General features: G+C 31.3%; 1 protein-coding gene across 1 annotated transcript in view; it reads right to left on the bottom strand.

Moving 5' to 3' along the window:
• Nucleotides 1-15,701, bottom strand: part of LOC111049176 (protein lin-10-like) — a 106,263-nt gene that overhangs the window by 61,906 nt on the left and 28,656 nt on the right. The window contains 2 exon segments of the mRNA XM_039420256.1: nucleotides 1,822-1,827; nucleotides 5,725-5,964. Coding sequence (XP_039276190.1) covers nucleotides 1,822-1,827; nucleotides 5,725-5,964 — 246 coding nt within the window.

The following is a 15,701-nucleotide window of genomic DNA, read 5'->3' as shown; positions in this document are numbered from 1 at the left end:
CATTGGAACTGTTTTCGTCAGTCCAGTTCAGTAGTTGGCTGGTTGTCAGAAAATGGAATGGCAAGCTAGTTAGTAGAGGAAATTATTCTTCTTTGTGTGTTTACAAAGATTTCATCCATCTAATGGATTTTGATAAGATTTTGCTACTTGAAAGTACCTACTAATTATTAATTATTTATTTATTACATTCCACAATCACAGTATCAATTTATTATAACACAATTACTTTTACTTTCTAATTCCACATCAGTAGAAGTTTCTACATTTTTCCACTTAAATTCAGTTTTTCTCTTAGTTTTTTTGTTGTTAGAAACAAAATAGATTAACTCATAATTTCCCAAACGCATTAAAATAACTGTTTAAACTCACAGGTATTTATTCACATCATCATACAAAAATCATTATTAAATATTTATTTATTAACTAAATATCAACAAAAGTAGAAGTATTTTATCTTAAAAACTTGAAATGATATTGTTTGATGACTTAGGAGGGTTATTTGAGGATGAACGCTATGACACAATTATAGAGTATAATGATGTGTTGAATTTTCAGCCGTCATTGAAATAGAACAATGCTTGTAAAACATCTTTATGACACAGAAAAACTTCAAAAAACAAACAAGACTGTGGAACAATTTTTAGGTTAGGAACACTAGTTGTTGTCTCAGCTCGGCTAGCTAGTTCGGCCGGATAGAGCCGTAAAATCCAATTCAATTCGGATCAAAAAATTGAACGGCCGGAGCCGGCCGTATGAACGTGTTGCAATTGCAATGGACGAGCATCTATTCCTTTCTTTGTTGGGGGATCGTTCGGACGAGTTCGGTAGTTTTCGGCCGATGCTAGTTCGAACGAAATCGTTTCCAGTGGACGGCCTACCTGAGCCTGTTGTTCCTTTCACAATCATTCATAGTTGAGAATGATATTGTATCAATCAATGTATAAATAAATAAATATCCATGGTTAAGTACGTCAATGGATAAGTGTTTTTAAGAAAAGAAAATAGTAATTTTAATACTGCATTGAAGTAACACTTGCCACTGAGCAGAATTTAAATTTTTAATTGAACTATGATATTCATGAGAGTTATTAGATAAATTAATATAGTTATTGATTAATATCAAGTGAAGAGAATATTATTTGAATGAATAGGATATTTCAGGCAATATTATAGGTGAAAATAAAAATCTCAGTACCCTTTGAAATTATTTTATCACAACATGTTTCAAGTACTTGAAATTTTTAATGACTTGAAAATGGCTTTATGTCCGAAACATGTTGTGGCAGAATAATTTGAAAGGGTACCGTACTGAGATTTATATTTTTATTTACATTAAAAGTAGCCCTAAAGAAAATGACAATAATATAGGTGTTTTTAAATACTGTAATCAATTCAGTATTCAATTTTAAATGATTTCATAAATAATAATAAAAAATATCTAGACTTTTATCAATTTTTTATGACTAAATAGTTATTTCAAAATAGTTTCTAAAAGAAAAATTCAGGTTGGAGTTGTTATAAAACCTCCAAGTTACTGTTGAATATAGATATAATAAACGATTAGTTCGCTGTACTTAGGTACTAGCAAAATAATGTAATAATATACAGGAATTGATAATTAATCAGATATCTACTAGCATAAATATGGAATAGTGAATGAAAACAGTACTGATCATTTCATAGCAGAATTATAAATTAAGCAGAAAATATTGAGCATAGCAGATTGATTGGAATTAGTACTATATTTGAGAATAGAAAGCAGAATGATTCTCCACACATGAAATAGGGAAAGCAAAGAAAATTATACAGATTACAACTTACCAATGCCTACAGGATCAAGCAGCAAGAATAAAAAAAATACATATCAATATGCATCATGAAATTACAAACATGAAGTGATGAACAGTAAGGAGAAATATTAAATACTTCAATTTCAATTTTGAAGGGGTTTAGAATTTCAAGAATAGAGTGATAAGATTATTGCATAGATTAAATGATAAATGGATAACAAAAGAAACTTTCTAAAGATGATGATGGGTTAGGGAATCATTATCACAATAGGCCTACTGAATAACAGGAATTGTTGACTACTGAACTGAGGAATCCAATTCAACGTTTCAGATTTAGAAAATAATGTATTGTGTGGTTTCAAATAATGGTAAAGACCCTTGCGTGAATTCATTTTATATAAGGTGATTCAAATTTTGCAATGTGTAGCAAGTCGAATGTAGATGATAAAGAACTTTTTTTTCTAATGAAACGTTGCAAGTTGTGGAGATGTCTGCTTGAAAATCAGAAAGTAAAAAGTACAAAATGTTTGTGGTAGTAGAAACCAATGATTATAACATTAACACCAACGCTTTAGAGTAGAGCTTTGAATGTTGTACGTGTGCCCATCACAGTAAAAACAAACTTTTAGTACAGTGGAGTTATTGAACCAAACATTCTTGAAAATCAATCACAGTTAATATGATCATGCTCCAAAGAATACATTCAGTTAGACAAAAATGGAATTAGATTTCAGAACATTCAAAATCAAGTGGAGAACTCTAAACTATTATTTTTGTTAATATAGACAACTTTGAATTGAAGTACTAATCTAATGACACTAATGAAAATTTATAATTTTTGTAATAAGGAAATTGTTTTACTCAAGAAAATAACGAACGAATAAGTATACACTAGCAGAGATTTATAGTGTTTTAATAATTACTAGCATTCTTCAGTGTTGTTTTCCATCACGAACTGCTTATTAATGAATAACTTTTTTGCTATTAAAAAGAACGAGTAGTAGTTAATTTTTTCCAATAAATCAGTTGACAACCAGGAAGATGGCGGACCTGCCAAAAGATCTCGTTGTCACAGTGAGTGGATAAATTAATTTATTGGAAAATTTGACTGCTAGTCGTTCTTTTTAATAGCCAAAAAATACTAGCATTTGTATCAATGAAATCTAAAAGGAATTACTGAACTAGGAGAATACCTATTTACGAGTATCTCATTTTTACAAATGAATTTTCCATTGGTTTACAATTATCGATCGTTTCAAAGTGAAGAAGAAATTTTAATGCAACACGGAAATCTACTAGCATAACTCATGCGTGATATAAGTTTCAACGGTATTCTGATGGAAAGATTCAAGTTTTCTACAAAAACTATAATCAATGAGCTCAGAAAATCAATAGCTCAACTAAGACAAGGTTCAATCTATATAGTATATATTTTTACAGTTTATATTTCAATTTACAATCATTTCAGAGTAGAAAAAATCAATAAAGTAAACTGTACTGCATCATGAAAAATCGAATTCATAGCAATCAACAATAAACACATACCAAAAAATGACTATTTTTGACGGATGGTAGTTCATGCTTAATTTGGTATTTGTTATGATGGAATTCTTATGAGAAGAAAAACATATTTTAAATTTTTACAAGAAATATCTTATTGACAAAATTCAATCTAATTTTGGTTCATTGATGTTAAAACGAAAAAGCGAAATTTAGATTATCGACAGCAAAACTGACTTGAAAGTTCAGTAACAATGGAGTACATAGTGGTTGATCTTTTTAACACAATCAAATATTGAATGTTGAATGAAAAAGACTAAGAAATTGTCAAAAACCGCAGATTTATTGATACTTAGAAAGACCCGTTTCGGTTATTACACCATTGTCAATCTCTGATAAACAATGGTTATCATGATTATAACAATGGTTATAAACATGTTTATCAGAGATTGACAATGGTGTAAAAACCGAAACCGGTCTATCTAAGTATCAATAAATCTGTGGTTTTTTGCCCAATTTCTTAGTCTTTTTCATTCAATATGAATAATTACCACAATATCAACTTTTCAACTACACCATAAGTGAAATATTGAATGATTGTTAATTACTCCTTTATTGAAGGGTCAAAGTATAGCGGTAGTGCAAGTAATCCTTAAAGCGCATTCGTTGTCCACAAATGCCGTGTTTTTAAATGTGAAAACTCATTAAAATCGAATAGTAGAGCTTGTGCCTCAATAGGCTTAACAGAAATTCATTCATGATGACTGTTTCTATAAAGGTGAGAAACAAACTTCAAACTTTATAATGAAGTATATCAATAGTTTAGTCCTATATCCCGGTAGTTTGGAATTTTCCAATTATTTGTAATTAATTTAATTCAATTTAGAAGTATTTTTCTCCAATTATTTGTAATTAATTTAAGTCAATTTAGAAGTATTTTTTAATTTAAAAATGATGTTCGTGTTTATGGATTGTAAATTGAGTGTGTAATTGAAGAATTTTGAAGTGACACATAGCCTCTAGCTACATTTGGACTGTTTTAAAAATTAGAATTGGAACCGTTTTGGGCGTAAGTTAGCCTGTGTTACTTTTCTGTAAGTTGTGTAATTCTGAATGATTGAATAAATAAATAGTATAAAGACGTGTGGCAATGGAATACACAGATGTTGAGTGATTTGAAAGAAGGACCATTCAAAGTAAAACAGATTTCAAAACAAAACAGAAAGTAAAATAGATTTGTAGCAATGAATTGCGCTGAGTTCGGGTGTTTTATTGATAACAAAACTGACTTGAATGTTCTGTGACAATGGATAACAAAGTGGTTGATGTTTTGAAACATATAGATAGTTCAGTATATCCCTTAGACCAGTTATAGAATAGATACGCTGGAAAGTCTAGCCTCTGAAGCCAACATCTACTGCCAAATCCACCCATCTTGACGTCACAACAGTGACGTCACGAATCGTATGGAAAACTTCCATATTGTGTCTATTTCAGATTCATGGTGTTTTTAGGTTATTTCTAGCTACGGACAAAAACGATATCGGTTAAGTTATAATGTGTTATGTGATATCGGCTTCAAAGTTATAATGTGTTTGGAAATAATAAGGTACGGTAGCCTACAAAACTAATTTATTGTCACGCTGCAATGAGTTCACTTACATCATAACGAAGGATAATATTACAGTTACAACTTACAATATTTATGTGTATAAATTTCAACTTATGCATGAAAAGATATTCCACTTTTTTTCCTAAAAATTTCAGTGCAATTATATGCTGCGCAGGAGATAACCATTTTCATAAATAATAATTACATAAATAAATAACAATCTGCTATGTTCAACAACAATGCATTGTTTAAAAACAATGTGAGTTAAACACCACAAACACTTACACCACAGAATAGGTACTTACACAACAATCTCAAAAAAGTTTTCTATAATTTCTATACGATGCGTGACGTCACTGTTGTGACGTCAAGATGGGTGGATTTGGCAGTAGATCTTGGCTTCATCGACTTTCAGTATGAATATACAATGGGCTGTGTCTATTCTATAACTGGTCTAAGGTATATCCAATAGTTAAACTATTGTGAAAACTCAAGAAAATCGAATAGTAGAGCTTGTGTCTGAATAGCCTCAACAGGAATTCATTCATGACGACTTTTAGTCTAAAAAGTGGGAAAAAACTTCAAACTTTTTAATGAAGTATGTGTTATATGCGTGTGGTGATGGAGTACATAGAGGTTGGGTTGTAGAACCTAACCTAACCTAACCTAACCTAACTTGAATGTTCTATGACAATGGAGTTCATAATGGTTGATGCTTTGAAAGAAGTATATCGATAGTATAGTATATGAGCACTGTGTGTATAACACAGTATATCCAGGTAGTATAAAGACGTGTGGCAATGTGTGTTTAGAAAGAAGGACCTTTATCTTAAGCACAGCCTCTTCGACCATAGCCTTCTTCATGCGCCGTTTAGTGGACAAGGTGTGCTCTTCCTCCTCGTCGACGGCAACCGATCCGAGAAATCGGAGTCGGAACAGCGATCCGGGTCCGAGTCGTCCGACACCCGGTCCGACTTCCACGTCCGACACGTCGGTGGCCGTATCTGACGCTTCTAGCGCATGCGTGTTGGCCAGTTCGCAGCCGGCGTGATGTTGGCTCACCTGTTACACAACACACACACACACACTCGCACATAGCACCAACCTCACTCTTGTCCTTTCACTTGGTTGCAGTACTGATGAGCATATCAATTGATAACCACCGTTAACCTAAAATACAGGACTACTCGAAATATAGGCTCACTAAAGGCTGGTCTACTCAAATTTAACCAAGTGATTCAAAGGCCTACTCCTACCTTAACTGATAGTTATTTGTCGATTTGTCAATTAGTCGAATTTTACCTAAAATGTAAGCCTACTCGAAATTTAACCAAGTGATTCAAAGGCCTACTCATACCTTAACTGATAGTTATTTGTCGATTTGTCAATTAGTTGATTTTTTAACTAAAATGTAAGCCTACTCGAAATTTAACCAAGTGATTCAAAGGCCTACTCCTACCTTAACTGATAGTTATTTGTCGATTTGTCAATTAGTCGAATTTTACCTAAAATGTAAGCCTACTCGAAATTTAACCAAGTGATTCAAAGGCCTACTCCTACCTTAACTGATAGTTATTTGTCGATTTGTCAATTAGTCGAATTTTACCTAAAATGTAACCTTCTCGAAATTTAACCAAGTGATTCAAAGGCCTACTCATACTTTAACTGATTGATTCCAAGCTGAACTTTTTAATCTTTAATGCCTAGTTAACATATTGGCCCAACCTGGTAATGCATAGTCCACATCTAGGCTGACGCTGGTCATCACAACCTTCTGGGCCAACATGCGGAATAAAGCTAATACTTTAACCAACTAAGGCTGTGCAAAGGCTAAAAATAAACTTTCCACTGCTGATATTTTTCAAAGTTTTTCGATTTGTATATCATCAAGCTATCAAAATGAAATAGTTTTCTCAGGAAAACATTTTTTTCGAGCATTACTTTTCGAGATATGAGCGCCTAAAGTTTAAATTTTTGGGACAGAACATTTCAAATTCGGTACGATATAAATCAATGAAATTTAAAGGATAAATTCTCCATGGTATCATTGATTGAATAGAACAAAAAAAATCGAGAATATCGATTTTTGAGAAAGTTATTGGATTTACTAAAACTGACTTAACTAAAGTGACTTACTAAAATAACTTTTAGTGGAGTTATTTTTGGTAAATTGAATAACTTTCTCAAAAATTGATATTTTCGAAAATATTTGTTTTATTCAATCAACAATACTACGGAGAATTTATCCTCTAAATTTCATTGATTAATCTCTTACCGAATTTGAAATGTTCTGTCCCAAAAATTTAAACTTAAGGTGCTCATAACTCAAAAAGTAATGATGGGAAAAAAATGTTTTCCTGAGAAAACATTTTCTTTTTGATAGCTTGATAATATACAGATCGAAAAACTTTGAAAGATATCAAAATATTATTTGAAAAATATTAGAAGGTCTGTGGATATCCAAGGTCAATTGAAAATTGATGAGTATGCTATTATTTTTTTATAATTTAATTGATTTAATCCTCTTAATCTTCCGATAATAAGAGTAATTAATAGGGGGATTAATAATATTTTGAATCTAAAATTTTTATTTTTGTGTTTTTTTAAGATAAAGATTTTTTAATTTTAATTTTTACTTTGAATGCAGTAGAAAGTTTATTTTTATCTTTTGCACAGCATTAAGCTGAATTTCCTCATATGAGTGACATTGAACGTCACCGGTACATTAAGAATATTATTCTCATTAGTTCTAATAGGATCATTCATACTCCTAGGTTCATTCGGAAGAGCTGTGTAGAAATAATAATTAGAACTCAGGGTAAATTTCTATTTTGACTGTGCCTGTCACTTCCACTTATACTCATAAGTGCGAATCCAGCTTAATGATCGATTACATTTACTACGTGACCCGGACCCTAGTGTGTTTATTGGCTTCGCATACAAAGAAATGTCGATTCATTCAAAATTACCTTATTTCTCAATGTGAAAAGATGCATTTTGAAGAATGAAGTCGTGATTTATTAGTGTTACTTCAGCTTTGAACACCTTTGAGCCTCAATTAATTCGAAAACACTATATTCTTCGAAGAGAAAAGTGAAAATTCCAGGTTTGGTATCCCAGTAGTTCAGTGTGTTTCTCGTACGGTATTTTTATACTTTGATCTTTGGAAATTGGAAATTATACAAAAGTATACTTTTAAGTGGTATATGTTGAAGTATATTTTTGAAACTAAAAAATCCTGTATTTTTCGAAATTAAAAGTGAGAATTTAAAGTATGAAATGATTGATTAGTTCTGTGGCTGCCTATGTTTTGAAGCATCTCAATTTGAAAATCTACTTTGAGGACGGAAAATTTTGTGATTTGAAGAACTACAAGACAATCTATTTCGGACTATTTGTTATTTAAATTTGGAAGAGGAATAGCACAAGATTACCTTATTTTTCCTCTCCCTATAATTTGATAATGTACTTATTGTATTGTATTGTATGTACTTAGCTAAAATGAGCTAACCTATGAAGGTTTGGTTCAGATCAAACCTGAAAATTGTCTTGGGGATACTTGGTTATACGGCGAGGTGGAACAACTTTTCTGTCTGCAACTGAAAAATACAAGATTCTATACCTGTTGCTACACAGTCTGGGTTGCTTGGACTAGTTCACAATTTTCTGAATAACCATGGCGAAAGCAGCACCAACTGATGGAAAGATCAATTTTATTTATTATAAATATTGCTTCTAATAAAATTAAATTATGATCCACAATACTTATTGAAAATTTAGGGTTTTGTGAGCAGAAATAGTGGCTGCTAGTAGATAAGAGAGTCTGATAGAATTTGAGAGAACTTTTGAATTTTTTATTCAAATTTTATATAAGTAGATTCTGCTAGTAGAATATGAATAATTCAATTCGAGGAGAGGTAGGTAATCATTGATTGATACTTAGAAAGACCGGTTTCGGTTATTACACCATTGTCAATCTCTGATTAACTCTTCAGAGTTTACTCTACAGACTCTAAAGTCTGAGAGTTTACTCTACAGATCGTAAAGAATTTCGATTTCACCCGATTTTGGCTTGTGCATCAGAATCAATTTTAATCAATGCTGCAGAGTAAATATAAAAGTTACTAATGTTTTATTGAAATTGTGGATTAGAAATTAAAGAGTTGATGATAAAGTGATTTGAGTGTAATATTTTTGTTTTCTATTCAGTTTCTCAACCTTCAAAATTCTTAGTTTCGAAACTTTCTAATTTTAGATTAAAAATTCCATTGAGGAGTTGATTATATACTGCGCATTCTCACATTGATAAGTTTAATATTCATTACGTCATCTTAATATTTGAGTTAATTAGTTAGTTTTCCGTAGTTAGTTTTCTTGGTTATGCTTATTAGTTCTCCACATGAAAATTAACCAACAAAACCTGTTTACTAGCATTCAAACATTTATATGAATTAAATAGAGTTTGTTAGTTAGTTTGAATGAATGGAATCCAATTGTTAACATATTTTGAATTACTATAAGCTAGTATCACCATAATTGGGAACGTTAAAAAGTAATAACCTAGTAAACTTGCTCGTAAAATGATTCTACTTTTGAAGTTGTAGTGAAAGTGCAAACAATAGTGTTTTACTAAATAACATATCTGTCCAATCTTAATGGAAGATAAACTAATAGTGAAAGGATGAATCTTGCTGTCAAATGCTTTTGCACGCTTGTGTGAAAATGTTTATTATCAGTGAAAGTATTATTACTGATGAGCAATTGCAGTTTATTGAGTAAGTTAGTTCGAGTAGGCCTACGGTATTCGTGTTATTTTTGCTAACAGTCAACTACAGAAGCCTTAAATCAGTGCCCAATGCTCAGAGACGGGGATGGTTTATTGTTCAGTCAGGAATTCGATGCTTCTATGAGTGAAAATCAAAAACTAAAATTATTTGCAATTAATGGTTATTTTAGGAAGGTTAACAGTTGATTTGCTCATCTCTTTTGCAACCAGATTAAAAGGAAAGTCTGCATATCAAATGCTAGAAAATAATCAGATTACTAACAGTAACGGAGGATTTATTTAGAAAAAATATTGATTGATAGATTTGATTCGTAGTTTTGACTGGAATCCTTACAAGGGAAAGATTATCATGAACAATGGTTGAAACCAATGTAGGATATCTGATTGAATGTCTTGAATCTTGTACTTTGTTTGCATTTTTAAAAAGCTAGTAGAAAAAAAGAAGTTACATTACAAGTTTGAGAGATTAGAAATAGCTGATTTGATAGAGCTTACTTCAATCATGTCAGGCCGAAATAATATTCTATACTTGTTACTATATAACATTGAGACTGATATTTATTAATTTTGTTGAGGTTTAGAGATGAGCTATTTTATAAAATGGCTTCCACAGTCTATCACACTGTGACTGATATAGTGCATTAATCATGTTAAATCAATTAGATTTATATATTCTCCTGAAATATTATTATAGCAGGATTTCTTGAATACAGTGAAAATTCAAGGGAGGCGCGATTGAATTTTGTGTAAAATAGGAGCGATAAAAATGCATTTAATTACAGTAATTGAACCTCGTTCAATTAACAATCGAGAAAAATTAAGAGCAAAATGTAGGATTTTATAGGAGTTCATCAATTATTGATCTACCTCATTGATGATAGAGAAATTATGTTTATTGATAGAGATTGAAGAGAAATTATTTATTGATAGAGAAATTATGTTTATTGATAGAGATTGAAGAGTGAGAGAGGGTTAATATGCTAGGAGTATTTCAATTAGTATTATAGAGAGAGAGAGAGCGGTAATATTTTTAGAAGATTAGCACTGTAATAATAATTTTTCAGGACAATTATAATGATTCCAAAATAAATCTTGACGAAATTAAGGACAAATCCACTAAGTTAAATAAGAGTGTTAGTTACATCTCACCAACATGAATGAATAAGTATAAATTGCAGTGCAAGTATTTGTGCAGGTGATTAATTATTGTAAATAAGATTGGTGCAAAAGAAATAGAAGTACATAATATATGTATTGGCTAATATGGTAGGTGCACTGAATTTTTGTAAACAATCATTTAACGAGCAAGCATATTTTATTTACAACATATTCGCAATTACTTTTTCGGCAGCTAATTTCCCGATAAGTTGAAAAGGGTCATTAGTAAAAACATCATGCTCCGCTAGCATAATCAGTAGAGAATGCACAGTCCAAGTTTGGATGCAGTTGGGTCATCTACAGGGGTTTGAAGCAAAATCAGTTGAATGCTGCTTTCACCAGAACCGACGTCAATTCGATCAAGCTGAAATCTAGTCAACAAAACACTAAATCTCCATTTAACGGGACAAGACTTCAATGGTTGGTGCCAGAGAGGTGTGTCTGTGTTGGTATCTGTGATCTTATACTTAAATAGTACACATGTTTGTATGTGTGTGAGTGCTAGTTCACGTGCATTGGATAACATTTTCCGAGATAAAAAAGCAAACTCCACGTTGAAGACCAACATCTATGTACTCCACACCTGACAGTAAACGCTAACACCAAAACAAGCAACTACAGAAAAGTCTCCGCGATTTTTAAAAAAGCTTGATGAAGGCTATACTTACAAACATTTATATTATGTACACATTCGTTACACAAAAAAAGGAACACGAATAACAATAACAGATGCCATTATCAACAACCATGAGTCTGAATATAAAATTTCAACACTCACAACATTTTGTAAAACAATAGAAAGATCACAATCAGTCTCTTAAAAAATTTAAGACTTTTTAAAAAACTTCAAAAAATATCTTCATCCAAAACTTTCCAAGTTAAATTCTATAATCATAGCCACCTCTAATACAAGGCCCCGGCCTACGATATTGCAACGTCGCAGCGTAGGCCTAGAATCTAAAGGTGCGTACAGATTTACGCGCCGCAAACATGAGCAATTCACTTTTAATCAGCTGATGCCAAGCTTTTTATATCTGTATCTTACCGTTTCTGTAAAAATACAGATATAATCAGCTGATTAAAAGTGAATTGCTCATGTTCGCGGCGCGTATATCTGTACGCACCTTAATACATGATTGTTGAAAAAAATCAGCTGGTATTTTTTTAATATTTTCACCAACCATGTATTAGATTCTAGGCCTACACTGCGACGTTGCAATATCGTAGGCCGGGGCCTTGTATTAGAGATGGATATGCTATAATTCACTCAGACCAAGAATTTGTAGCAGATAATTATTTTTTTTTTAATAGTAAGTTATGGATTGTATCAAGACAGAAGAAATATTGTAGCTCATCTAGCAAAAATAAATATTTTATTAATCCACACCTTGAGAGTTCTTTTGGACGAGCCTTTAAAACTATGAAATAGTCTATTAAGAAGAATACCATTTACATGCTTGAGATACAAATAATAATTGTGAAGGACAATCAAAAATAGGAAGAGCATAAGAATAAGTAGATTATTATGAAAGTGATTCTAAAAAAAGGAATAAAGAGGTTTCAAATTTAATGCTTGTAATGAACAACTCATATTTTTGTATCTGGCAATTAATACGCTCATGAAAAATTTCATAATTTCAAATAATAGTTGAATGCAATTTCTATTTTCCAATTCAAGTTCATTTCATATTAATGCTTCTTTGTGGCGTATGATTCCTCTTCTATCCACTTCATCAACAGTACTTTATTGAGATATTAGGATTGTATTACATTCGCCTGATAAAGATTCCCTTTGTGATTTTCAATATGATATATTATAGAATAGGACCATAGAGAAACGATAGCACGAGTAGATATCCCATGGTATAGGGCGTTTATGTCGCAACTTTTACTGTTATCCCAAGCCGATAGTTCACTTAGTTCTTTCCTATGCAGCTGTGTGACGCTGGTAGTCTCTCAAATTGTGCCGTTCATACACTCTCACCCCAACAAAACAGTAAAAATTCACAATAATCGACAGTTATCGGCTTGAGATAACAGTAAAAGTTGCGACATAAATTCCCTATAACATGGGATATCTACTTACGCTAATGTTTCTCTATGATAGGACATAAATATAAGATGGTTGAGACTGAGTCAGTTCATCCAAATTTAAAATTATAATTAGTTGTTCAAAAAGTTATTATGCATCTATGACTTCACCAGTAAATGATATATTACACTGTAACGATCATAACACCAGTGACTATCGATAAAAAAAAACGAAAGCCAATAAGAGAGAGTACACACTCCACAATTTCGACAAACAAGAAAACATTGAAATGTTCCAATCAACCACAAGAATGAGTGTCTCCAATTTAATGAAATTATTTTTTAATGGCTCACACTGCTGTACAAATGTAAATGTATTTTAAAGCCGACTGTGACAATTATAAAATGTTTCGTTTATCTGTACATATTTTTCACACTATCAGACATCTGAAAATAATATTTGATAATTGGTTGGTATATTATTAATAATATGATGTTGGAATAAATTAATTTCAATATGAATATTATTACTGAATCTTTTACAATGTCAATTTATTAAAATGTGACGTTTGGTCCAAACTTCTTTGCGCTGCGAAATGACATTTTGAATTACTCATGTTTGTGATGAATTTTATGAATTGCTTCTCTTCAGTTCCTCCCTTATTCAACTATAAGTTATTTCATTACTTGATGGTTGTAACACATAATTTTGACTGAATTTCAAAAGATGTTGATGGTGATTTGAGAAAAATTAGGAGACAACTAGTTAACTTGAGTTGACAAACGATTGACTTTCAGCAAATGTTGACGTGCATAAATCGAACAAATAGATTTGAATAAAGCCTGGTTTTCATTTGTAGAGTTAGTGGTAGAGTTGCCCTGGGCAAGTACTAACTATCTTGTGAGCTCTCCCAATGAAAACGTTCATGGTAGAGTAGAGTGGTATAGCACCGTGGGATAGTACTCTACCACTTGCCTTCCCCCACCACCGCTTCTCACTCTACTCTATAGTGAGGTCCACGTTATAATGGCAGAAAGATAGCAGAACAACATTGCCGATCCTCAGTCTTGTCAATGCCTTCTATAGACGGTAGCTGATACAGGTTTATTGATGTAATATTATCTGTCCATTCTCGTTTAAAATAATCAATATTATTTTATTAAGCAATAAATTATATTTTTCAATAATTTCATAATTAAAATGAAGTATTTTGTTAATTAATTATTAATTTTACATTGTTAAGAGACGATCTGGCAACAGAGCAAAGCGAGAAAGAGATAGCGCTATCCGCTTTGTTGAATGATAGACAAGGATAGCAATACCATTGCTAATCAAACACTGCCATTATAACGTGGACCTCACTATACCACTACTATGCTAATGAAAACAGTCTCGAGCTAGTAGAGTAGAGTTGTGCCGTAGGCTATCAAGTTTAAGAAGTATTGTTATTTATTATAAAGTATTAATTTATTAGAAATTGTTAATAAATAGTAGAAACATAACCTATTTTTGGACATTTTATTAATTTATCAAAATTTGGGAATGAAATAGATTTGGGCCAAGCCTGTTATTCCTTCCTAATCATATTTATATGATTTGTGATTCTGTCCACGAATAAATAAATGAATGTTCAAGTAGTGTTAATTTATTAAAATGTATTGATAATACATAATGATGTATCTTAATATTAATGTGAACACACAACTTATAATTTATTATATACTTAGATTATCTATAATATATATTATTATTATTGTTACTATTATTTGGCTACACAATTACCAGCGAGTTTTTATATTATTTCTAAGTTCTGGCTGGCTGAAATTCTATTTTTCTCATTGTTGACACTGCCGCCTGCCTCAGCGATGAAATGTTTTATCAAGATAGTGTGAAACAATCCTTCTTTCTATTTTTCTTCTTCTTTTTCATACTTTTCAGTTGATTTTTCTTATTCAACAAACTTTGTAAAGTTATTTTTTAGTTTATACTTTCCTGTTTTTATTACATTACATATTGTCTTTTTCTTTATTTATTTCGAACTTCGAATGTCAAAAAAATTCCTAGTAAACTTACCTAATTATGTTCTTAATATTGTTTTTGTGATTGGGCACCCGCCGAAAAACCTACAGGTTTGGCAGGACCCTAAATTGTTTTTTTTTGAAATTGTGAATAAAATTTGATTTGATTTGATATTGGCATTTTAAGGTTAGTTCTGTTCACTAGACAACACACTTTGTCACCTGGTCATATGGGACATATAATATATGATTATATATATATATATATATATATATATATATATATATATATATATATATTCTTATATATATATATGAATCATAATTATATTTATCTCATATTGATCAGAATTTTAGAGTTTTAAAATTAAAAAAGTTCTGGATGAGACCATTGTTTTAAATTTTCATAACTACAAAGATTGAATCATCATTAGCGAGTGTTTTCCCCATTAAATTCATATGAATAATGTTTTTTATAACAAAATTAATCTTGTTTTGTTTAAATGTGAATATGTTAAAGACTCATTAATGTTCTAGTTATTCTGTTCTCTTTTGTTATAATAGTTTTTTCCCTCCTTACATAATTGGTGAAGGCACATCTTGCTTACAACTTTACCTACTATTCTCAATTGTAGTGAAAACAGTGACTCGACTAAGTAGAGTAGAGTAGAGTTAGTAAGCCAGTTACTCGACTACTAACTCTACTAATGAAAACCAGGCTTAAGGTTGTAAATTCTGTTTATATTCGCCATGAACATGTAGATAAGCTAGTAAATGCACTTGCAAGTAGGGGGCTAACGAGAAA

Source organism: Nilaparvata lugens, chromosome 2 (genome assembly GCF_014356525.2).
Source record: "Nilaparvata lugens isolate BPH chromosome 2, ASM1435652v1, whole genome shotgun sequence".
Classification (NCBI taxonomy): Eukaryota; Metazoa; Arthropoda; class Insecta; order Hemiptera; family Delphacidae; genus Nilaparvata; species Nilaparvata lugens.
Note: the sequence above shows the minus strand (reverse complement) of the source record. Positions and strands in the feature narration are given on the sequence as shown.